Raw genomic sequence first — 23,589 nt, 5'->3', positions numbered from 1 at the left:
GAACGTGGTGATAAATAAATAGATCTGAAAATCATTTTGGAAATTCATTCCTTGATTGAAATGAATTCTAGATATATTTAATAATCTTGTCAATATTTATAATCATTTTTTCCCCATTTTAATATGACTAAATATACATGACAGTGTTGACTAATACTGAGTGACAGGAGAAGAAAAACATATTTTTTGAGAAAATGGAAGCAGTTGAACCCAAACATAGACATGTACTTTTAAACATGCTGAACAGATTAATACATAAAATGACAGTTTTTCATTTTTCAGAGAAAAAAAAGGATGAAATGTATTGTTTTTCGGTAGGCCTCCATGAAGTTACCTGGTGGTGTAGTAAGGATGCTACTCGATCAGGATAATGAAACTAATCCTTTTCTTATTCTCATTAGGAATACACCTCCAGATAAATATTAAAATCAAGGCGACTCCCTTGCTAGAACGACTGGAAATGATTCTGGCAGGCCTTGCTTGACTCCAATCTTGGAGACATTTCAGTTGGCATGGACTAGAGGGGGCACAATACAAGAGAGCGCACACTTCCTGGAGCTTAAAACAACCCCCACAGAAAACAAGAAAAACAAACGAGCCCATGGAGGCGAGAGCTGTAAAGTTCTAGCCCCGTATCCGATGGCTCGGATGCTTTGTCCTGGTCAACTGGACACGTAAAGCAGTTTTTATCGAGCGGTATTTTCGGGCACATAGAGAGGCCGATGTGCGGAGCGGCAGCGGCGGTGTGGAGTGAGCGCTGCGCGGAGGGGAGATCCATCGACCGCACCAGCGCGAGCCAGCAAGCGGCCTAGCGCTAACACACACAGCCAGCGCTTTAATGTTCATGGGATACCCTTAAGTGTACTTCACAGAGACCATAAGGCGTATTCCCCTTCTGAATGACAACATTTACCGTCGTTTGGCATGTCTGACATACTTTAATCTGGTTCGGAGCCTCTTAGCCGTCTGGCTAACGGATTAGATTGACAGGTTAGCTCGTTAGCCGCTAAACAAGTTTTTAAAGTGACTTATCATACACCTATATTTGTGTAATGCAGGCCGTGTTGGAGGAAGGGGTGCTCCAGCTACCGTTTTTATTCTGAAACCGTTCGGTTGTGTAGTTTTAAGACTATAAAGTCAGTTGTTTGCGTATTAATGATTAGCTGGCTAGCGAGCTAGCGATGTCTATGCCCTCCGCCGATATGCTGGAAACACCGCCTATGTACCCGTTTGAGGAGATAGAATATAATGATATTGACGTGGAAGAGGTGAGTGACTTGATACGCAAGTTATAAAGTTAATAAACACGCTGACAGGAATGTTTAAATGTCCTGCAAACATTCCCTTGATAGCTGTACTACAACTGGGACACTTGACATTGTATAATCTCACTACACCTAATCTCTATTTTTAACTTCATTTTTTATGTTTTTCATAGTTTTTGTCAAGCCACAGTGTGTTTGAAGTTCTACAAAATGTGTTCTACTGAAATAAATTTTTATAAAACACTTATTTTACACTGCTCTAGACGTGAACCTGTGTAATGTTTGAGTTTCTGAGTTTTACATGTTAGGTTTGTTTTGCACTTTTCCAGTGCTGTGAGTTTGTAAATGTTTACTTTAATTCTTTGTGTTGTTCTCCTACATGTGTGATTTGTAGGTGGTGGGCAGAGGGGCGTTTGGTGTTGTGTGCAAGGCCAAGTGGAAAGGCAGAGATGTGGCCATCAAGACTATAGAGAGTGAATCAGAGAGAAATGCCTTCTTTGTTGAGGTGCTGTCATATTCTGTTTAATTTGTACATGTTAGTAATTGTAGTCAGAAACATAAATCGTACGTACACTGAATAAACATCCATTTGGTCTCATTTATTTTAAAAAGCATTTGATTGAGTTTTCTTTATTCTCTCTATCCAGCTTCGCCAGTTGTCTCGTGTAAATCATCCCAACATTGTGAAGCTGTATGGCTCCTGCAGTAGCCCTGTAAGTCTCTACAACATGTTGCTATTGAGTGGATTTTGATCATGATCATGAAACTTGATCCAGAAGTGTTTATGATCCAACATTTTTTTGGTTCTTGTGAAAAGAAACATGTGACAAGGTTAATGATTTTACTGCAGGTATGTCTGGTGATGGAATATGCAGAAGGGGGTTCATTGTATAATGGTAAGTTATTTTTTTTAAGTTACTTTTTGAAAAATGTGAACAGAATTATTTAAATCAGAAGGTCAGCTGGAAGTTTAGCAAATATCTAAAGTACTTAAGTCGACAGGAAAAAAAAAAAACTAATCAAGAAGGTTTTGGGTTAATGAGATTTTTTTCTGTTTAAAAAAGCAAGGATGTATTAAATTGATCAAAATTGAAAGTAAAGACATTGTTCAAATAAATGCTGTTCTTTTGAACATTTTATTCATTAGAGAATACTGAAAAAATGTATCACAGATTCCACAATAATATTAAGCAGCACAACTGTTTTCAACATTGATAATAAGCAATGTTTCTTGAGCAGCAAATCAGCATATTAGAATGATTTCTGAAGGATCATGTGACACTGAAGTGGGGTAAAAAAAACAAAAAAACTAAAAGTAAAGATTAAACTTACATTACTGACATCATATTTTTTAATTTATTTTTATTAACCCTCATGCTCTGTTCGATTTCTGTGCACACTCGTTATGGTCCGGGTCAAATTGACCCTATTTGGATTCAGTACAATTCCCCAAATATCACACTATGAAAAAAAGCATACAAGCAGGTACAAATAATTAACTTTTAATATCAATACTTTTCGCACATTACAAAGAATACATTTCTGAATTTATGATTTATAAAAATGTTTTTAACCGCTATTTTTAAGACTGCTCCACCCCCCTCCTGTGGGACATTTGGGATTACACATTTATAACTATAATATATCTTAGTCTAAACCTAAAGTAATCTTGACAAACTATATATAATTTGAAAGCTTTCAGACTCTAGTTTTCATATTTCGTGACTGATTTTCAAAAGAAATGACAAATAGCGATAGATTCTTCATTTGTGATGTGGTGCCAAACTATAACACATGCTCTGATTCTTTCCGTGTTTTTTTTTATGTGGATTTTAAAGATTGGATTCAAAACAAATATTAACATTACAGCCCAAACTACTTCTGAATAGGATGTCTGCTTCATAAATATTATGGAAATCTATGGTTCAGATCACTCAAACCATGCATGGAAATTGAAGAGTCCTTATATGGTTACCGGTGGAGTCTGGATCTAGTGGGAAAGTTTGGTACTGTGCACAAAATTTTTTTTTTGAAATATCAACTTAAAAGTTGACACAGAACTTTTTTAGATATTTAGTTTTGATTTTCTTGATGTTTTAGAGTTAAACATGTTTTGTAAAATACATATTTTATGTAAAATATAAAAAAATTATATTTTTATATTTCCAATTTTCATAAATGTAAACATCTATACCATTTCTAAAACTTTACTTTTACAACTTCTACAATAATCTGTGCCATTTCCCCTTTAAAAAGATACCAAACTTAAGTCTGTGCTCTGAAGTACTCAATTTTTTTTTTAACAATTTAAGTTGGAAAAGTCATTTTCATGTCTGCTCAAAAAGTGGGACAGACAGTTAACAGGTAAAACAACTTTGTATTTCAACAACCTTTGAAAATAAAAAGTTGTTAAACTCAGCAAGACACTGGCCCTTCAGGACTAGACTTGAAGAGCTCTGACATACAACACAGAAATGTTTTGACCCACAAACATCATGAACGTAACAGTAATTTTGTGTGTATATGTCAAAACGCATCCGCGTGTTGAAACTTTGCATGCATGTTCATGACCCTAAATGAGAAAAAGTCACAAAATGTCAAGGAAAAAAAACAACTCAAAAATCAAAATGGGTCAAATTGACCCGCAACATAACACAAGGGTTAAAAAAAGAAGTACCAGAGATATGTATCAGCTTAGATAGGAGGGCCTTTGAATATTGTTTTAGGGGGGCCAAGGAGTCAAAAAGGTTGAGAACCACTGGTCTAGACATCTTTGACTTAATTACTTTAAAACTACCGATGTAAGGGTAAAACTGACATTCTGAAAAATCACTTTTTGGCTTGTTAAAAGTTTTGCCTACTAGTTTTAAGGGCTTTTCTGGCTGGTATTGGGTTTGCAGTTATAAAATAGAATTAAATAAAACGAAATTAGATTTGTGTCACTTAAATACTTTGCCTCCAGTTGTTGGACAAATTAAATCATATTTTGTTTGTTCTGTTGTAGAATTAATTTACAGAAATGTGAAAATACTCTTCAGTCTATATATACAAATTTGCATACGTGCTCCGAGCATCACAACAGATTATCTTGTGCAGTATTTTTTGCAGTACAATTGTTCTTTGATTCCATGGAACTTTGCATTTCAAAAAGAGTTGCATTTCAAAAATGTATCCCTGTTCCCAGGCCTGTAGTAATAGCAAGTCCTAAAGTTCTAGTCAGTGTCCAAGCACACAAGCTGTTTCACAAGTGAATGATATCGCATGTATGCGTGCTTGTGTTTATGACTGTATTCTGTATTGACAGTGCTGCACGGTGCAGAGCCTCTCCCTCACTACACTGCATCTCATGCCATGAGCTGGTCCCTGCAGTGTTCTCAGGGGGTCTCGTATCTCCACGGCATGAAACCAAAGGCTCTCATTCACAGGGACCTCAAACCACCCAAGTATGCACCTCCATCATTTCTCTCTCATCACACTGTCTTGCTTCATGTCACTGGAAACCTGAGAATTCCCTTTTCTCCTCACCCCCGTGCTTGTTAAAGTTAGTCCTTGTCGTATAAGATGTGTTTTCACTTTTATTCAACGATAAGGGTTTTAAACACACCTGGTTACATTAAGTCTTGCCTGACCATTTGCGATCTAATCACCTGAGATTAACACCAGGTGTAAACTTATACATGTGCTGACTGTTTTCTGACTGATGATGGTGGAAACATTACTATATCATTCAGGACTGCCATCGCTCATAAATGCCAGGTGTCGAAGGATGTATGTTCTGGAGTCTTACCCTGCATCACTTACATCGTGGCAGCGTATGGTGTTGTCCAGGCCAGGGCTGGTTATTTATGAGGCCCTGTTTGTAAAAAGCCCTGGCAGCACACCATGGAAATGGTCAGCTGGCTTCTCTCCCAGACACCTAGAATGAAGTTCTCTGGAAGAACTGGGTTATTACTAACATTTGATATATTACAGCTCACTACAGTTGGCATCAAAGCCCCATGAATAGTTCACAACTGTTTAAACTGTTTAATAGGACTAAAGCACAGTTGGTGACTGGTTAACTGCCATCTGTGTATACCTGTAGCTCTGCTCAAAATATTGCAAACTCAAGCAATTTTCAAAATATGTACTCAGTTAATGTTCTCATGCTGAAATTCTTGATAAGGCACACACACTTCTACTTTCTCTTGTATTTAACCTTCACTACCGTTTAAGTATTTAATTTTTTTAAGAAATTAATACTTTTATTCATCAGTAATGCATTAAATTCATCAAAAGTGACAGTAAAGATATTTATAATGTCGCAAAATATTTCTATTTCAAATAAATTCTCTTCAACTTTCTATTAATAATTCTGATAAAAATATATCACTGTTTCCACAAAAATATTTTTAACAGTGATAATAAGAAGTGTTTCTTGAGCACCAAAACAACATATTAGAATGATTTCTGAAGAATTGTGACACTGAAGACTGGAGTAACGGCTGCTGGAAATTCAGCTTTGCCATAACAGGCATAAATTGCATTTTTAAAAATATTAAAATAGAAAACAGTTATTTTGAATTGTAATAATATTTCACAATATTGCTGTTTTACTGTATTTTTATTAAATAAAAGCAGCCTTGGTGACCATAAGAGATTTCTTTCATAAACAACCCCAAACTTTTGAACGGTAGTGTATATGTTCTGTTTAACCCAAAAGGCTTTGGCTCTGTCCTGAAACCTAGTGAACTTACTTGTTGACTTCCCAAATACAACCTTTTAAGTTTGCATACACTAGCAGGATGTTCACTAATAAAGAGGTTGGGAATGTACATTTTGTTTTGGTGCCATCAAGCAATAATTTTCCTCTGGCTTCAAACTAATTAGTCACATGAAATTTACAAATGAGGGACATCACAAGCAACTTATAATACAAAAGCCAACAATATTTACAGTGCAAGGAAGATGTTGTACACTTTATTGCAACTGGCATTTCAATGAATAGGAATGTTAAACTGACTAAAACAAACTGCTTAATAGACTAATAATAACCACAAAAAATTGTTGCAGAATTTTAGACATAATTTGGTAATACAATATTGCCATAGTACTCCCATGTTGCCTAAAAATCTATATTTTTTTGTTCATAGTTTGCTTCTGGTTGCTGGAGGTACTGTACTGAAGATCTGTGACTTCGGGACAGCATGTGACATCCAGACACACATGACTAACAACAAGGGAAGCGCAGCCTGGATGGCCCCAGAGGTGTTTGAAGGCAAGTTTCAGGAACTTTCCAAGAACTTTTGTTCATATTTGACAGTCACAGTCACTGGCTTATCATTGGTTTGTTTTTGATTGTATCCAATGATCAAAACTGACATCCCATTCTCTTTTTTTACCAGTCTTTCTCATTACTTGTCTTCTCATAGGCCACTTAAGTCTTCACTATGACGCATGCAAATATTTCCCTAAAACCAGAGTTACTGGATGTTCCTGGTCTATTTGATGGATGAAACCATTATAATTTAATGCATGCGTTTGCAATCAACCACTAATGGGTTTCAATTTTACCAAACGCATTCAGGGGCACTCGGCTGTCAGGGGGGTCGGAGGAAACATCAATTAGGAGCAGGTTGTTATCTTGTTTGTTTAGGGAGGAGCAGAAATCCCATGTTGTTACTCCACTAGCGCTGCCAGCAGAGGAGATGCAGCGCTTCTCATTTCCCGCACTGACAACAGTATTATCAGAAGACCAAAGCAAGGCAGCGTAAAGACATACTAGTGCGAGGCGCTGTAATTTAAGAATAATAAGAGCAGCAATTAAGGCTCTCCAGGGCAGCATGAGTGGAAATTAGCTCATCTGTTCAAAAAGGGCCGACAAGATAAAGGCTCCACAACCCTGGATGGCAAAAAATTAGCTTATGGGAAATAGCTTTCATTATTTATGGTGTGTGGTACCATTTGATACTATGTTGCTATTTTGGGTAGGTCGATGCAAATATCAACCATAACATAGAATAATTAATTATTTACCAAAAAAGATAAAGGTCTATATTTTACTGTATTAAACATCTATTAAAATGTAATAATATAAAGAAATTTCATTGTTTATCCACTACACAAGACTAACACTAAAAGAAAACAATATAAAATATGTATTTCCTTTTCGTATTGGTGCACATCTTGCGTGGTAAATAGATAATGCAATTAATAAAATATTTGAAATAATTTTTGGAAATGCAGTTTCCTTAATTTATACTACAAGAAAATTATTTTTGAATTTAAAAGGCTTTTAAGCCATTGAAGTCTTAGAAGTTTATATCAGTTTATATCACACACTACGATTCAAAAGTTGGGGGTTAATAAGATTTTTATCTTATGCTCAACAAGGCAGAATTTATTTGATCAAATGGTAATACATGTTTGTATTGAAAAATATTAGTACAAATTAACGCAATAGTTTTTTGTTTTGTTTTTTAAATTATTTTTATATATATATATATATTTAAATGTAATTCATTCCTGTAATGGCAAAGCTGAATTTTCAGCATCATTACTCCAGACTTCAGTGTCACATGATCCTTCAGAAATCATTCTATTATGCTGATTTGCTGCTCACGAAACATTTCATATTATCAATGTTGAAAATGGTTGTGCTGAAAATGGTTAATTTTTTTCTTTTAGGATACTTTGATGAACAAAATATTCAAAAGAACAGCATTTATTTGAAAATGAAAACTTTTGTAACATTATAAATGTCTTTCCTGTCACTTTTGAGCAATTTAATGTGTCCTTGCTGAATAAAAGTGTTAATTTGAACAAACTTTAAACGGCAGTGTGATTCATACCAACAACTTGCTGTAATAAGTTACCGCGTCCATGTCAGTGGCATTCCTTACTTAAGCATTATAAAAATGTTAATACAATAATAATTCTCTTTCACAGAAACATTGAAATGTCAGAATTTTGTGGTTTAGTAGTGACAATAGCTGTGGAGCATATAAATGTCTTTTTCAGAATAAAGGTTCAACCAGAATGTGGAACTTAATCAGGAAATGATGTGCATGTAGGTGATTACTATCTGTATGTGTGTATGTTACAGGCAGTAACTACAGTGAGAAGTGTGACGTGTTCAGTTGGGGTATTATTCTCTGGGAGGTGATCACACGCCGGAAGCCCTTCGATGAAATTGGTGGCCCTGCTTTCCGCATCATGTGGGCTGTGCACCGCGGTGAGTTTTATGTGCGCTTGCTTGTGCCCCAATTAAGACTTTTTGTCATGATGAGAATCTGCTGAGATCGTCTACAGGTTCAAGATTAGAAGCTTCAGTCATCTCTCTTTCTGTAGGCACGCGGCCACCTCTCATTAAGAACCTACCGAAGCCCATAGAGAGTCTGATGACTCGTTGCTGGTCCAAAGACCCATCGCAGCGGCCTTCCATGGAGGAGATAGTGAAGATTATGAGCCACCTCATGAGGGTACTGCCACACCACCAGCATGCCTGGCAAATCATTCCAATGTTCCTGGCCGTCTCGTTTTGTGTCTAAATCTGCCTCTTTGGTCTGATCCCTCTCTCCCCCCTCTAGTATTTCCCAGGATCAGAAGAGCCTCTTCAGTACCCTTATCAGTATTCAGATGAAGGCCAGAGTAACTCTGCCGCCAGCACAGGTACAGAATAACAAAATAGGCTTGAATAATAAATACTTGTTCACGGCTATTTCATTTTTTTTTATTCAAATCATTTTCTGATGGTGTGGGTGGGAAACAAATGGCTTAGATGCTAAACAAATGGTTTAGACTAAATTCTTCCGAACAGTTACACTACCGTTCAAAAGTTTAGGGTCAGGTAAAGTTCATGTGACATTGAAGACTGTCATTACAAGAATTAGATTTAAAATATTTTAAATTGTTATAATATTTCACAGTATTACAGTCTTTACTGTATTTTTTTTTTATTAAATGCAGCCTTGGTGAGCAAAAGAGACTTCTTAGAAAAACATAAAAAATTTACAGAGCCCAAACTTTTGAACGGCAGTGAATGTGGAAATGTTGTTACATTTTTAAAATGTTCTGAATTTACATTTAAATATCATATCTGTTTAATCCAGGCTCATATATAGACTACACATGTACCAGCAACAAGAACGACATCAACATGGAGCACACCAACTCCCCAGGCAGCAACGACACCATCAAGTTCCCATTCAAACCAAAGGTAACGCATCAACCGTTGACATAACCACACAAAGACAGTGTCCTTTAAGAAAGCTCCGAAGTAGAATCCGTGTTTGTGTGCGTTTCAGGGCGACCCCTTAAGGCCTGGTCACCCCCTCTCCAGAGGAAGCAGCGTAGAGAGTCTTTCTGGCAGGCCACATTGTCTGGCTTCATCCGACAGCAAACGAATGAGCGCGGATCTCTCCGAACTGGAGCACAGATTGCCCTTTGCTCCCGCAGGTATTCCTCAACGCTTGTCATAAAGTTTCATACCTACCCAGAAATTCATTGCGAAGCTGACATTTTACAGTTCATACATCAGTTGATCTTATTTAACATTGATTTATTAATATGGAGTTTCTTTTCTCTTTTGCAGTAGACACAAATATTGATATATTTGTAAACTTCACACTTTTATATTCCTGTTATCAATTTTGTCTCAGGTTGATATGTTAACAAACAATACACACCACTAACAATGTCCCTTTTGTAGACATTGACCTCACTTTTCTGTACTTGCACTGGTTGAATAGTGCGTACACTAGTACCCAGTGTACCGCTGACCTCAGTCAGTGCGCCCAAACACACATCAGGCACAAAGAGCTGCATGGCATCTCCATTCCTTCTTTGATCTGTGCTTCAGCAGTCACTAGTTCATCAGGCTTCCTGCCACTGCACGGATGTATGTGTTTGTTTGTATGTGTTGCATGTATGTCTTAATGCAGCTGAAGAATGGAGTGATGTCCCTCACCCAATCAGCTTTGATGTCTGCACCACACACTTTCGCTCTCTCTCTCTGTCTCAGTACACACATTGCATGCTTGTGTTCGTCGCTACATGCGCGTGTCTGTATGTGTGTTTTTGCAGCACGTCCACAATATAAGCGAGGTCACCGTAAAACGGCATCACATGGCACCATTCTGGACATTCCCAAGATCATCGTCACAGGTACCGGGAGTCCAGGTGCTCCCAGCAAACAGCTCCTAATCAGAGAAGGGCGTCACTGTGACGCACGAGCAAGCATTGGTTGTTACTCCTGCATGTCATATATCCCCCGTCACCCTGACTTTTTCATTTTAAGGAGACTAGAAGAACAACGTAAGATCCACATCTGAACATTTTCTATGCACGTGCATTTGCGCTGTGGGCATGCAAGACGCACTGATGCACTATTACTATTATGGAAGTAACTCTTGATCAGGGGTTGTAACCTTGTGGTTAGTAATGAACCATATTTAAGCCATATACTCCAGGTGAACCACAAAGATCCACTTGACAAATCACACAAGTTTGCTATCCAGTGGATTAATTAAGAATTTATATAAAGTCATTTACTTTATATATGTATGGTAATTTATTTTGGCCTACTTTTTGCACTTAAAGTAATACTTGAGTATTAATGAGGTTTACAGGGAGAAGTGTTTTAAATACATGATTCTTAACATGCCACACACAAAACACGATGGTGACACTCAAAATCACAATTTAGAGGTGCACTTTAAAGGTACATAGTGTCCCTCTAGCGGTTAAAAAAACAACTGCATGCATTTTGCGGAAGACTATTGTTTTGGTTGCGCTTCAGCTCTTTGTGACTGCGGATGAATATGGTTATCCTGTCGTTCGTAAATCATTTACGACTAGGCTTGAAGGGTTAGTCCACCCATAAATGAAATTACTGTAATTAATGTTGTTACACACCCGTAAGACCTACATTCATCTTTAGAACACAAATTAAGATATTTTTGATGATATTTGAGATCTTTCTTACCTTCCTATAGACCAGGGGTGGGCAAATTCAGTCCTGGAGGGCCGCTGTCCCTGCAGAGTTTTGCTCCAACCCTAATCAAACACACCTGAACCAACTAATCAAGGTCTTCAGTATTACACGCAGGTGAGTTTTATCAGGGTTGCAGCTAAACTCTGCAGGGACAGCGGCCCTCCAGAACCAGGTTTGCCCACCCCTGATAAAGACAGTAGCGTCATAAACAATTTCAAGGCCTATAAAGGTAATAAAGACATTGTTAAAAAAGCCCATGTGACTGCAGTGGTTCAACCTTAATGTTATGAAGCAATGAGAATAATTTTTTGTGCACAAAAAATAAATAAATAAATAATGACTTTGTTCATATACGCTGTTCACATAGTAAACACAGTGCAGCGCTTCCGGGTTCTGCACACGTATGCGTTGTGGTGCTCACATGAACGGCGTCGGCCAATACTGAGCCGGCGTTCTGACATAGAACCTGGAAGCGCTGCACTGTGTTTACTACGTGAATAGCGTAGAAGACTTGATATTGAAGAGAAGAAATTGTTGAATAAAGTCATTACTTTTTTTGTTTTGTTTTGTTTTTTATTTTGTACGAAAAGTATTCTTGTCATTTCATGAAATTAAGGTTGAACCACTGTAAGCACATGGACTATTTTAACAATGTCTTTACTACCTTTCTGGGCCTTGAAATTTGTTATGACGTTGCTGTCTATAGGGAGATCAGAAAGCTCTTGGATTTTATCAAAAATATCTTAATTCGTGTTCCAAAGATGAACGAAGGTCTTACGGGTTTGGAAAGATATAAGGGTGAGTAATTAATGACAGAAATTCCATTTTTGGGTGAACTAACCCTTTAAGAGATGTAACCAGTGCAGAGCAACTTTTGTCTATTTATGGATATGACGAGACATGCACAGGCAGGTGATGCATGTACACAGTTTCCTGTGATAACCATCCTGCTAGGTCTAAAATATAAACACTTATAATAGGCTTACCATAGTAAAGGGTAAGACAAAAACACGTTTTGAAAGAAGAATTGGTGTATTGACTCACTTAAATTTTGTTAATTTTGAACAAAAGAAAATGACATAATGTGCTTTTAGTTATCAACACAAGACACTCAATAAAAGCAGGGGTTCCCATGGTCCTGGATAAGCTGGAAATATCAGGAACATTCAGAAATGTCAGGAAAAGTCATGGAAATTAAAATCTTCAAAAAGGGCAAGGAAATTTCTATAGTCAATATCAATTTTTCTAGTTATTCTTAGTTCAAAATATTTTTTCCTGAAATTACTCTTTGTGAGAGCAGTAAATTTAGTTAATAAAGTCCATCTGCAGCCTTTACAAATGACTAAAAAAAAAAATCAAAGAAATTAATAATTGGTCAAAGTATGGGACAAATAATACAGAATGATATGTTTGATTTGTTCGTGCTGTGGTGAATGCTGGGAAATAGTCCAGTAATGAACAAATTAAAAATGACTTGTATAAAAAAGGTTGGCAACCCCTGCTCAAGATAATTATTAGATCAGTGTTGGATTCACTATTCCCTATTTTGAATCCAGAATCAATCAGTTTGTTGATCTTATTTCCAGCTAATATTTTCAGGTAGTTTTTCCAACAAATTTTTTTGTCAGATTTGACGGTGGTTAGTGATCCTGGAGTAACACCCATTCCACTCTCTTCTTTCTCTCCTGCTCATCTCTCTTTGCTTTTTTGATTGTAGTGTCCTGCAGGCAATGATTTTCACACCCCATTCTCATGTCTGCCTCTGACCACTAGAGGCACCTTTTTTATAAATGCTGTTTAAAAATAATCAAGAAAATCTCATATGAAGTGATTTAAAGCATGCATGGTGAATGAAGGTGTAGATGGGGATGTGGATTGATACGCCTGCCTCAGTCTTCCTGTTTGGCTTTGTAGCAGGTGAAAGAGGATCAGCCAGCATGTGTGTTTGTCTCTCTCTCTTTCTCTCTCTCTCTCACTCTCTCAGTGGTCCTACACTAGCTCGTCCTTGTCTCGCCTGCAGAAAGGATGTCGCCAAATGCTCTGCTTTTTGATCTTCCCTCCATACACACAAGTTCATTAACTTGTTCATTAATTCAGTGGATGTGATAAATCTCCTTTACGTTGAGGGTCATCGCTATTATTATCATCATCTCTAATAATGCTGAAGGAAATGGGGACATTGAAGGATTGCGGAGTGGGGGGAAAAAAAGTTCAAAGCAGGAGTTGCATGATGAAGAGGTTATTAATTTGGTGTAACAATGAGAAAATCTGATTGGCATTTGAATTGTATCCCTCCTACATGCATGTTGTTAACCTGTCAATCATTTTTGTTATTCTCATAATCATTTTGACATGCAATTGACCTCATCAATGTCTATCATTATTAATAATAAGAGTTAGGGCCATATTCATCAGAGGATTATTGGGGGTTTTTTCTACCGTTTTTGTTGTAACATTTTGTTTTTAATTTTTTAATTGTGTGCTTGAATGGGCTGATTTCATGGTATAAGAGAGATTACATAGACATTAAAGGAATATTACTGGTTAAATGCAAATTAGGATCTATCAACAGTATCTGTGGCATGCAGCAGATGACTACAAAGAATTTTGACTCATCCTTCAGGTTTTATAATGCATTTACAGTGATAAACATACAATAGAAGCCTTGCAGAAGCTGGCAGCCTTTTTATTTTTTAAATGAATGTATTTGTTTTTCTTTTTTCTTTTTTTTCTTTATTTTAAAAGCACTTGCATGAATTTAAGTTAAAAAAAACAAAGAGCTATAAAGTTGTCTGCATCATCTTTTTGAGGTAGGGCTACTTGTCTATGTGGTTATGTTACCAACATAACTATTTTGGGTGGAGTTTTGCTTTATAAATAGTTACAACACATTCCTTTCATGTATCCTCAAAGGAATATCAAGTAAAAGTAATCAGGTTTACTTTTATAAAGTTCATAGAGCTCAAGTTGTATTAACCTGGAATATTCCACCTAATCATTTGCATTATATTTATTAAGTCACAGTCTATCGGTAATGGTTGCATTTCCTTTTTGCTGGTACTATTCTAGATGCTTTACCTGAATTATAGTTTGTCTATGAAGTGATTTGTGTGAGTGTTTGTTAATTGGCTTTCTTTAGTAAACTTGTTATCTTTTAAAAGAGTACAGCTCCTATCATTATTGCTTAATTTTCCATAAATACACAATAATCAACTCCCAAAACCAAAAAAAACAAACAAACAAACAAAATACATTATCACACCATGATAGGAGCTGTCCAATCAAAGCAGGATGAGCTGCCTATGTAATTCTGTAGGTGTGGTCTACTGTTTTTGGTGTAGTGTGTGTGTGTGTGTGTGTTTTGCTGGGACTGCAAAAGGGGTTTGGTCACGTGAAGGCCATGTTAGAGGAGATGCTGTCATGGTAGTGATTTGGGGCTTTAATCAGTGCAGCTGTCTGAGTGTCACATCCCTCTTGTTCCAGCCCTTGGACAAGAGCTCATACACTACCAATAAGACTTATCAGATTCCTCTTTTCTCTCCTTTCTCTGTCTCTCATCTCTTTTTGCAGCGACCTGTGAGCCTCATAGACGCAGATCAGTGCAGGATCTTCCTGCCATTGGTACGGAGTCCAGTCAGGTAGGATGCTTCAATTTCACACTTTCAGTGGTACGATATGTAAGGAACTGGGAAGAGTTTAGGTGCCACAAACAATCTAACGATGGCATTTTATACAGCCAAGTAACAAAAAGGTGTGCCATATCTCGTGTGAAATAAGAGCTCTCACATCTTATGCACTGGGAGGATACAATAGGCGGTTTGCATAAGATCTGTTTTGTAAAAGGAGACGGTGGTGTGGGTCTAGATTCAACCAGAAGTTAAGTTGGCACCAGGCAGATCATCACTTACGGTTGAGACGATTTCTCTGGTTTGTTTCAAAATGCATTTTCATGTGCTTTTTTTTTTTTTTTTTTTTTTTTTGAAGGGTAAAATCCCATTCAAATGTAAACATAACCATGTGCTTGTAATATACACTACTGTTTAAAAGTTTAGAGTCAGACAGCTTTTTTTAATGTGTTTGAAGTCTCTTAAGCTCAGCAAGGCTGCATTTATTTGATCAAAAATACATTAAAACAGCAATATTTTGCAATATTACTTTTTTATTATTATTATTATTATTATTAAAAAATAAGTGTTTAATATATATATATATATATTTTTTTTTTTTTTTTTTTTTTTTTTTTTTTTTTTACAATGTAATTTATCCCTGTGATGGCAAAGCTGAATTTTCAGCATCATTGCTCCAGTCTTCAGTGTTACATGATCCTTCGGAAATCTGGAGGAACCTTTTCATAGTTCCTAGAACTATTGGCTGAAGTACCTGGATTTTGCAGTGTTCGCACCGCAGGAACTAGAATGATTTTAGTTCTAGGAACTCCCTTTGGGTGACTCCTGCTTCAGAGTAGGGTCTAAACCAGCACTATAGGAACTATCAGTGACGTAAGTGTATGTTGATTGGTCAAACGCATGTCAAACACTGGCATTTTTTAAAAGCTGTGTAAACAAATTTACTTCAAGAACATGGAAAACGGCTATAACGGCATTTACCTGTTGTCTGCAGGGTTGTGTTCTTTTCTTGAAAGTTGTCATAGGAGATTTCGTCTCTTAGCCCCACTTTTTGCTCTTTCAGTGGCGTAAATTATGCGTTTACATTCAATCTCCGTTATCACGAAAACCACAACACACAACAAACACAGCTCCAATCACAGCATCCTCCATCCACCGGTTTTTAGCGTTTGTAAATGCCGCGCTTAAAGACGCCGCTGTCCGCCGCTTCACAGCTCCTATTCCCGATGCGAATGCAACCAGTAATATGGCCCAGGGGAGAAATTAGTTCTCGGGGAACTATCCTAGTGGCTAGTACCTATAACTGAGTTCCTAGAACTATTCGGTGCAAAAGCCCCTATTGTAATATGCTGATTTTGGTGCTCAAGAAACACATTATTATTATTATTATTATTATTATTATCATTATCATTATTATTATTATTATCAATGTTGAAAACGGTTGTTTTATAACATTATAAAAGTCTTTGCTGTCACTTTTGATCAGTTTAATGTGTCCTTTCTGAATAAACCCCAAACCTTTGAATGGTAGTGTAGCTGCAAAGATTGTTGCCAAATAATGCCAAAATATTGTGGAAGTATATTGCTTTATTGTTTGCTTTGAATTCAAACTTATTTCAACTTGCGTACTAATTTTCACTGAATCCCTGGGTGTGTGAGAGCAATTAAAATTCCTGGTAAGATTTTCAATAAATGACCTCACGGTTTAAAATAAATGGTAAGGATGTTGCACTCAGGATCACGTGATTATAAACGGCTATATTGCTTCATTATGGTGACCATCACATGAACACTGTGATAGGGATCCTTTATTAGAGGATCTGTAGCATCTCCTTCCTGCAGTGCTCTCGATGGGTGCAAAAACAGCATTTTGGAATCCACAGTATTCCAAATTTGAGCTTTTTTTTTTTTATTTTTATTTTTTTTTATTAAGTTTCTAATTGAAACATTGTTTGACCAATCACAGGATAGCAGAAACAACAGCAGACCATCCAGCCCCAGTGTGAGGATGATTACGCCAGACAGGACAGGTAGAGTCTACAGTTTTCTTTCTAACCATCACACACTCATGCTTGCACACAGAGTTCCTGTAAGAATCTTAAGGCCGGGACACACCAAGCTGACATATTTGAGCATTGGTCGGCTTAGTTTTTTTCGGTGTGTTCTGCACCATTGGCTATAGTCAGATGCCGTCTGGGTTTTTTGGGCTGATTCAGCATGTTGAATTGCTGTCGGGCCGTAAGTGAGAAAGAGGACCCTGATTTGCAGTTTAGCTTAGCGAACGAGTCACTGCACGAGAATAAAAGCGAAAGTGATGAAAGCGAGCAAAGAAGTCAAGATGGTACAGACAGAAGGCTGTTATAATTTTACGCCATCTTACCTGAGCATTCGAATGCATAAATATTTTCATAATAACATGAGCCGACTGGTATGAAGAAAGTGATCAACGTGATTGATATTCAAAATGGTAAGCAAGTGCTGAATTGTTTACGGTTTGTATATCTGCAGTCCTAGTATCGGTTTCACTTTTTGAATGACGAAAATAGACAATTGATACCTGCTGCAATAGATATTTATTTACACGCAGATGCAGAACACAAGTGCCTTTTGGTGTGTTCAAGCACAGCTTTTTACCCGAGACACAGCTGACGAGAGGCAACAACACAGTCAGCTTTCGCCGCTGCTAGTTCTTTGTTGGCTTGGTGTGTCCCGGGCTTTACAGGTGTAAATGCACACACACATTTAAAAATGGATTGTATAAATATATAATAACCCAATAAGCTGGGATTCTAGTTGATTCATTATTATGAGCCTTGTGCACGTTTGGAATTACATCATTGCAGATTGTGACATTTTGTGAAGATATTTCTGAACACTCCGTTGATGTTCCCTCAGTCTGACCTCAAAGTTCATGTCCTCAGTGTGTTTGTAAATCTGTATCAGTGACGGTAAACTGCTCAGGCAGAGCTGCAGACATTACGTAAGCGGCATCAATGATTTAGGACGCTTTTCTGTCTGACAGTCGTAGTCCTGGACTGAGATGAGACTGGGCTATTTATTGCTCAACTCTCACTCTTTTTCTGCTGGTTATCAGTTTACTATCAGCATTACTCAACAAACTACAAAAAAAAAAAAAAAACACTGTTCTGCGTAGGGGGGGCTGCTTCGCTCTTCATATCCAAATAATATACATAACCATAGAATACGGATGGAATAGTTCGGATCATTTAATGGTTTTTGGATGTTTACTAAAACTGTTTTCCCCATTCTTTTAGACACCAATGGCTCAGATAACTCCATTCCCATGGCCTATCTGACCCTGGACCATCAGTTACAGGTACACACTTCAGATGTGACTGATATATGTAGATTTTAGAAAGTTTTTGTTCACCAAAAATAAGCTGAAAATGTCAAAAGGTTTAAATACTATGACAAATGATTGCACGTGCATGGAAACTGTTTAGTCTATATCTGTGGTGTGGATGGTTTTGTTTCCAGGGTGCTATGGTATCACTCCTCTCAGAAAAGGTTCCCAGGATGTAAAAACAGCCCTCTAATCGAATCAAGTCTGGGTTAAAGATTAACCAGCCTTTTTTATGCTATTTATATGGTGTAATTCAGTTATAAATACATGGCAGCAAATTGAGAGTGAGGCATTTTGATATTTTTGGCGATCAGATCACGGCTGGTATAAATATCACTTTTGCATTTCAGATTAATTAGCCAAAAGGTGACATTTAATGAATGAATCTGTGTTTGTTTGCAGCCTCTAGCCCCGTGTCCAAACTCCAAAGAATCAATGGCAGTGTTTGAGCAGCACTGTAAGATGGCACAGGAGTACCTGAAGGTGCAGACAGAGATCGCTCTTCTCATACAGAGGAAGTAAGTCTGAGGAATCTGAATCAAATCATCAGTATGTACAATAGGAACTTGGGTTGCCCAGGGTTTTTATCATTAACCAAGACTATTAAACACATTTCTTATGAATTGAATAAAAGCTGAAATAAAATATAAATAATAGATAAAAAAAACTAACGACATTTAGAAAAGTTGCCTTGGCAACTAACTGAAATAAGTTAAAGTTGAAGCAAAAAAATCATTAACTAGAAAGAAAGAGTAAATCTGAACTGAAATTTAAAAATAAATAGTAATATATGGGGGGGAACTAATAAAAATGACGAAAGCAAATGACTAAATTACTAAAAATTAAATAAATGAAAATTGAAAATATAAAAATAAAAGCTAATTCAAAATATTAAAGGGGACCTATTATGCCTCTTTTCACAAGATGATAATAATATAAGATAATAATAGTAATATAAGTCTCTGGTGTCCTTCAGAATGTGTCTGTGAAGTTTCAGCTCAAAATACCCCACAGATCATATTTGCCCCATTTGTGTGTGAGCAAAAACACACAGTTTTTGTGTGTGTCCCTTTAAATGCAAATGAGCTGCTGCTCCCGGCCGCTTTCCAAAGGAGGGCGGAGCTTTAACAGCTCGCGCTTCGGTTGCTTAACAACAACAAAACTGGAGAATCTCACACAGCCAAAATGACGATTGTCAGTAACGGTGTTCAGCCTTACATTGTTCAAACCAGAGTCAGACACTGATGGAGAGACTCAGGAAGAAGTTACAACTTATAAAATGCATCTGGACTGTTTCTGAATGGTTAGGGGATAAATTTATGTAGTTGCTGTGGAGTTGATTCAACTCATCGACTAGCATGTGCCGTCATGTTAATCTTTTGTGCAAATCCAGCGCTGAATTGACCCTTGTTTGTGAAGCAGTCCGGCGTAAAATGACGGCATGGCAACAACACTCTACTACAACTCTTCTTCTTCTCTAAAGCAGCCCAACATGGCCTTGCCTCTTTTGTTGCGTGTTCTCGGGGGCAGGGTGTTTGTTGTAGTCCTTTAAAAAGCGATTTTTGTGAAAGAAAATATCTCCCTTTGCATTGAACTTTGAGCGTCGTAACTTTGCAGATCATAATAAACTATAATAGTATATAAATAATACTAAAATAACACTAGTGTTGCCGTATCATCAAACTGACATTTCACAATCCCTGATACTAAACATCACAGCAAGAATTAATACTCCTTTATTATAAAAAGTTAAATATGTAATATATTAAACATTCATAAATATTCATATTCTTAAAATATGAAAAGTATAAAGTTTTCATCTAATTTTTTTCAAATATTTATTTAAATATGGAAAAGCTATGGTAAAATAGATTTTGTACTTATGTTCTGTTTGTAAGTTGTAGTATGCATGCTATTCGATTTTGCTCTTTCTGAAAATTTAATTAAAAAAAAAAAAAAAAAATTCTAAGTAATTAAAGGGATGGTTAACCCCAAAAATGAAAATTCTGACATTTACTCATCATCATGTTGTTCCAAACCTCTATGACTTGCTTCTGCAGAGCACAAAAGAAGATATTTTGAAGAATGTTAGTAACCAAATAGTTTCGGTTCCCATTGGTTTCTATTATATTTTTGACCATTCACCATATAATGGGAGTCAAGGGGAACCGAAACTCTGTGGTTGGATTATCCCTTTAATTAAGCAAATAAAAAAGAAAACAGGGTTGATACAAATTACCTAACAACAATACAACAAAGATGCTCATCTTTGGGCTTCAACCATTACAGGTATCTAACAGGAGTATCAACTGTTGAAGTAGACATTTAAAAATATATATACAAAGCTATCATGTACAACAAAGCTGCTGTATTATATTACAGAGTACAAAAAACAAAAAGTCTATAGTAACAGCCATTGAAAAGCATAACAATGTAATACGTCCATAACTGTTGTTATTCAAACTCTGTTAGTTACATATTGCTAAACGAACCTAAGGGTGAAATCGTGCCACATTCCAAAACAAATGCTCAAAATGAGCCAAACATGAAAACCAACAATACCAGATAAACTAGATTCCAAAGTATTGGTACTTTTGACATCCCTACTATGATCTATATCTTGTTTTCTCTTTCTCTAATGTCTGTTTTACATCTTTACAGGAAAGAGCTGATAGCAGAACTGGACCAGGACGAGAAGGATCAGCAGAACGCATGTCGCCTCGCTCAGGAGCACAAGAAGCTCCTAGAGGAGAACAAGAGTCTGTCCACCTACTACCAGCAGTGCAAGAAGCAACTGGAGCTGATCCGAGCACAGCAGCAAAAGAGACAGGGCACATCATGAACCCCTTTCATTATGAAACAGAGCCAGACTGACTCTTATAATCACAACCCCCGTTATCTCGTCCACCTCAATCCAAACATTGGGGTTAGCTATATAGTTTGGCCCAGAAACCCCCTTATTCTGCCTAAAAGCACCCCACCCTGGCTGCCCATGCTCATATATGCCCATGAAACTTGAAGATGGCAACTGTATGAGCTATTCTCCACAGTGACCATGGGCCATTTCCACCCATGCAAACGGTTCTGAGACCCTGCGCTCAACTGCACAAGCATGCTGGGTTGCATGTACCCGTGAGTCTGCGGCAGGATATGCAAAAGCAGGGATACATTTAAAGCCCGGTGGGTGTAAAACAGAACTGTTGGCCGTGATTCACACAGACAGTTCTTCAGAAATCATACAAGTCTAAACGAGCCAGCAAACCGAGTCTGTCTGCAAAAACGATGTGTTTTCAAACAGGAAAACCGGCATCTTATGCCAGGGATGTTCAAAGAGAGGATGTAAAAGGAACAAATGAGGTCTTTTGGAATGTCACCTGTTTTTTCCCTTCCTCTAACCATACCAGAATTCTCTGTGGGGTTCGCCTAATTCCCCTCAATTAGGTGTCGGTCCTTAAGAATGTGAACGCAAAGTGGCTTTAGGTTACATACAAAAGCTAATTTTATCATTTTAAAATCTAGATTTTTATTTTGTTGCATTCACTTTGTGTGTACTTTTCATTTTAACCCCTTTTATGCAAAAAAGTGCTACAGATGTTCCCTCTTTTTTGATTTGTCTGCCCTAAATGTGTTATAATGTATTGATTGAAATCGGGGGATGTATTTTACATTTGCCTTGCATGTCGACCTTGTGTTTATGGATGAACAAGGGTCGATCTGTGTGTATGTGCGGCCTCACAAGAAAATGCTGTTTGTAATCCGCTTCCTTTAACATAACGCTCAAAAATCATCGCTCTTAAAGAGACTGAAACAAATGGACTTGAGTGTATGTGATTGTGAGTACAAACATTTTAATCATGAATACAGTATTCTTGTGTTTCTTTGCTCTGTTGTGTATCTTTATCTAACAACGTATGGTAATTTATCCAGGGTTTTCAGAGATCCGCTTCATAGTTTTTGTTGTAAGTGTGGGAAAGGCTGTCTTTCTCTGAGCTTGATTTAGGTATTTTTAGTTCACATGATGCCTTAGAGTTGAATTGTTTGCGATTTACTTGACTTGTTTTGTTGCTTTCCGGCAACGAGGCCGCTCACATGCCGCGATTAGAAACATGAATGGGAGTTTTAAAAGGCTTGCGAATGCAACATGAAATCAAGAGCGGCCAGAGTTTTGTCTGGTCTGAATGATCTTGTCAATATGCTGCAGAAATCATAAAATCACGATAAGGGCAGTCAACCTACTCACCCATTCTTTTTTAGTTAAGTTCCTTGTTCTTACCACTAGTTTTCATCCCTGTACTTAATTTAAGATTTTGAAAGAGAAAATCGGCCGTATTGTTACATATTATGAATTCCTCTTAGATAACACACACTTTACTTTGTTGCCCCCAGCACACACTCCACCGATGTTTTTGCACAATCCCGACTGATTACAAAGAATGCGCTCTATACCGAGGAAATCTTGAGCAGGGTTAAAGACACATTTGGATGTTCAAGATCTTCAGATGAGTTCTCTGCAAAACTTTTTGTTTAACAGTGAAGTGGTGTATTATTTTTTTTTTTTTTTTTCTTCGAGTTCAATGTTCATGTTGAGTTTCTGTACTATGTGCTGTAAATAAGATGTCTGATTTCTTAAGCTGTTGGGAACGGGAATACACAGGTGAAGGTCGCATCTTGAAATAAATCGAACAGGTAAACATCATGCTTCAAACTGTCTGTGCTGTCTCTGGTCTTCAGTTCAGCTTTTTTTTAAAAAACAGGATATTGTTCGCAAATATTCTCAAACATATTTATATATATAGTGTGTGTGTGTGTGTGTGTGTGTATAATTTTATATATATATCATGTGCCCTAGGTAATCAGCGTGCTGATATACAGCCATATCGCACGGCTACGAGTGTGATATTGCGTTTATACAACAGTTCAACAGCACAAGTGTGTAAATAAATAAACAACAACGGATTGTTTTTAAAAACCCTCTTGTGAGGAACTACTTCCTTCGCCATGGATTCAAATCACAAGTTGACAGTTTAACAGTTGAGTCCCCATTACTAATTCTAAAACGTCACTTTAGAACTAGTAACGAAGGAATGCTAAGTAGCTTCATCAAAGCTCATTGTAATATGTAGAGAGAGCATTTATTATTGTAAGCCTACATATAATATTGCAATGTATATTATACGCCTGTTTAATCATGAATTCAGTGTTCTTGTTTCTTTGTTGTGTATCCTACTTTAAAGCAACATAGGTATATAGTGTTTAAATTAATTAATTCAGTGTACACTAGAATAAACCTATATTAAATATAAAAACTTCATTAAAGCATTAATGTTAAGTATGGCAGGATAAAATTGTTTAAAACAATAT

At 37.0% G+C, this 23,589-nt stretch overlaps 1 protein-coding gene and 1 long non-coding RNA gene across 4 annotated transcripts in view; one reads left to right on the top strand and one right to left on the bottom strand.

Moving 5' to 3' along the window:
• LOC127502778 (uncharacterized) overlaps positions 1-469 on the bottom strand; it is a 44,403-nt gene extending 43,934 nt beyond the window's left edge. For both annotated transcript variants that reach the window (XR_007926926.1, XR_007926927.1), the window contains exon 1: positions 335-469. This is a non-coding gene — a long non-coding RNA (uncharacterized LOC127502778). The remainder of the gene's footprint in view (positions 1-334) is intronic.
• A 71-nt stretch (positions 470-540) lies between these two features.
• Positions 541-22,924, top strand: map3k7 (mitogen-activated protein kinase kinase kinase 7). 2 transcript variants are annotated; one of them, XM_051876110.1, is made up of 17 exons: positions 541-1,268; positions 1,660-1,770; positions 1,913-1,978; positions 2,116-2,161; positions 4,570-4,708; positions 6,398-6,526; positions 8,354-8,478; positions 8,595-8,725; positions 8,834-8,915; positions 9,356-9,462; positions 9,551-9,701; positions 10,329-10,409; positions 14,809-14,876; positions 16,831-16,894; positions 18,140-18,201; positions 18,631-18,746; positions 20,890-22,924. In XM_051876110.1, the coding sequence occupies exons 1-17, from the start codon at positions 1,182-1,184 to the stop codon at positions 21,068-21,070; spliced, it is 1,746 nt and encodes a 581-aa protein (XP_051732070.1). In that variant the 5' UTR covers positions 541-1,181; the 3' UTR covers positions 21,071-22,924. The 2 variants fall into 2 exon arrangements, with proteins under 2 accessions (XP_051732070.1, XP_051732071.1); XM_051876111.1 differs by lacking the exon at positions 10,329-10,409 and having other exon boundaries at positions 544-1,268.
• The last annotated feature ends 665 nt before the right edge of the window (positions 22,925-23,589 follow it).

This window comes from Ctenopharyngodon idella, chromosome 20 (assembly GCF_019924925.1).
Source record: "Ctenopharyngodon idella isolate HZGC_01 chromosome 20, HZGC01, whole genome shotgun sequence".
NCBI lineage: Eukaryota > Metazoa > Chordata > Actinopteri > Cypriniformes > Xenocyprididae > Ctenopharyngodon > Ctenopharyngodon idella.
This window is presented reverse-complemented; position numbering and strand designations above follow the sequence as displayed.

Coding starts and splice junctions, on each gene's coding strand:
- map3k7 (XM_051876110.1), top strand. CDS start 1,182: ATGTCTATGCCCTCCGCCGATATGCTGGAAACACCGCCTATGTACCCG. Junction 9,463..9,550: donor AGTTCCCATTCAAACCAAAG/GTAACGCATCAA, acceptor TGTGCGTTTCAG/GGCGACCCCTTAAGGCCTGG. Junction 14,877..16,830: donor TTGGTACGGAGTCCAGTCAG/GTAGGATGCTTC, acceptor GACCAATCACAG/GATAGCAGAAACAACAGCAG.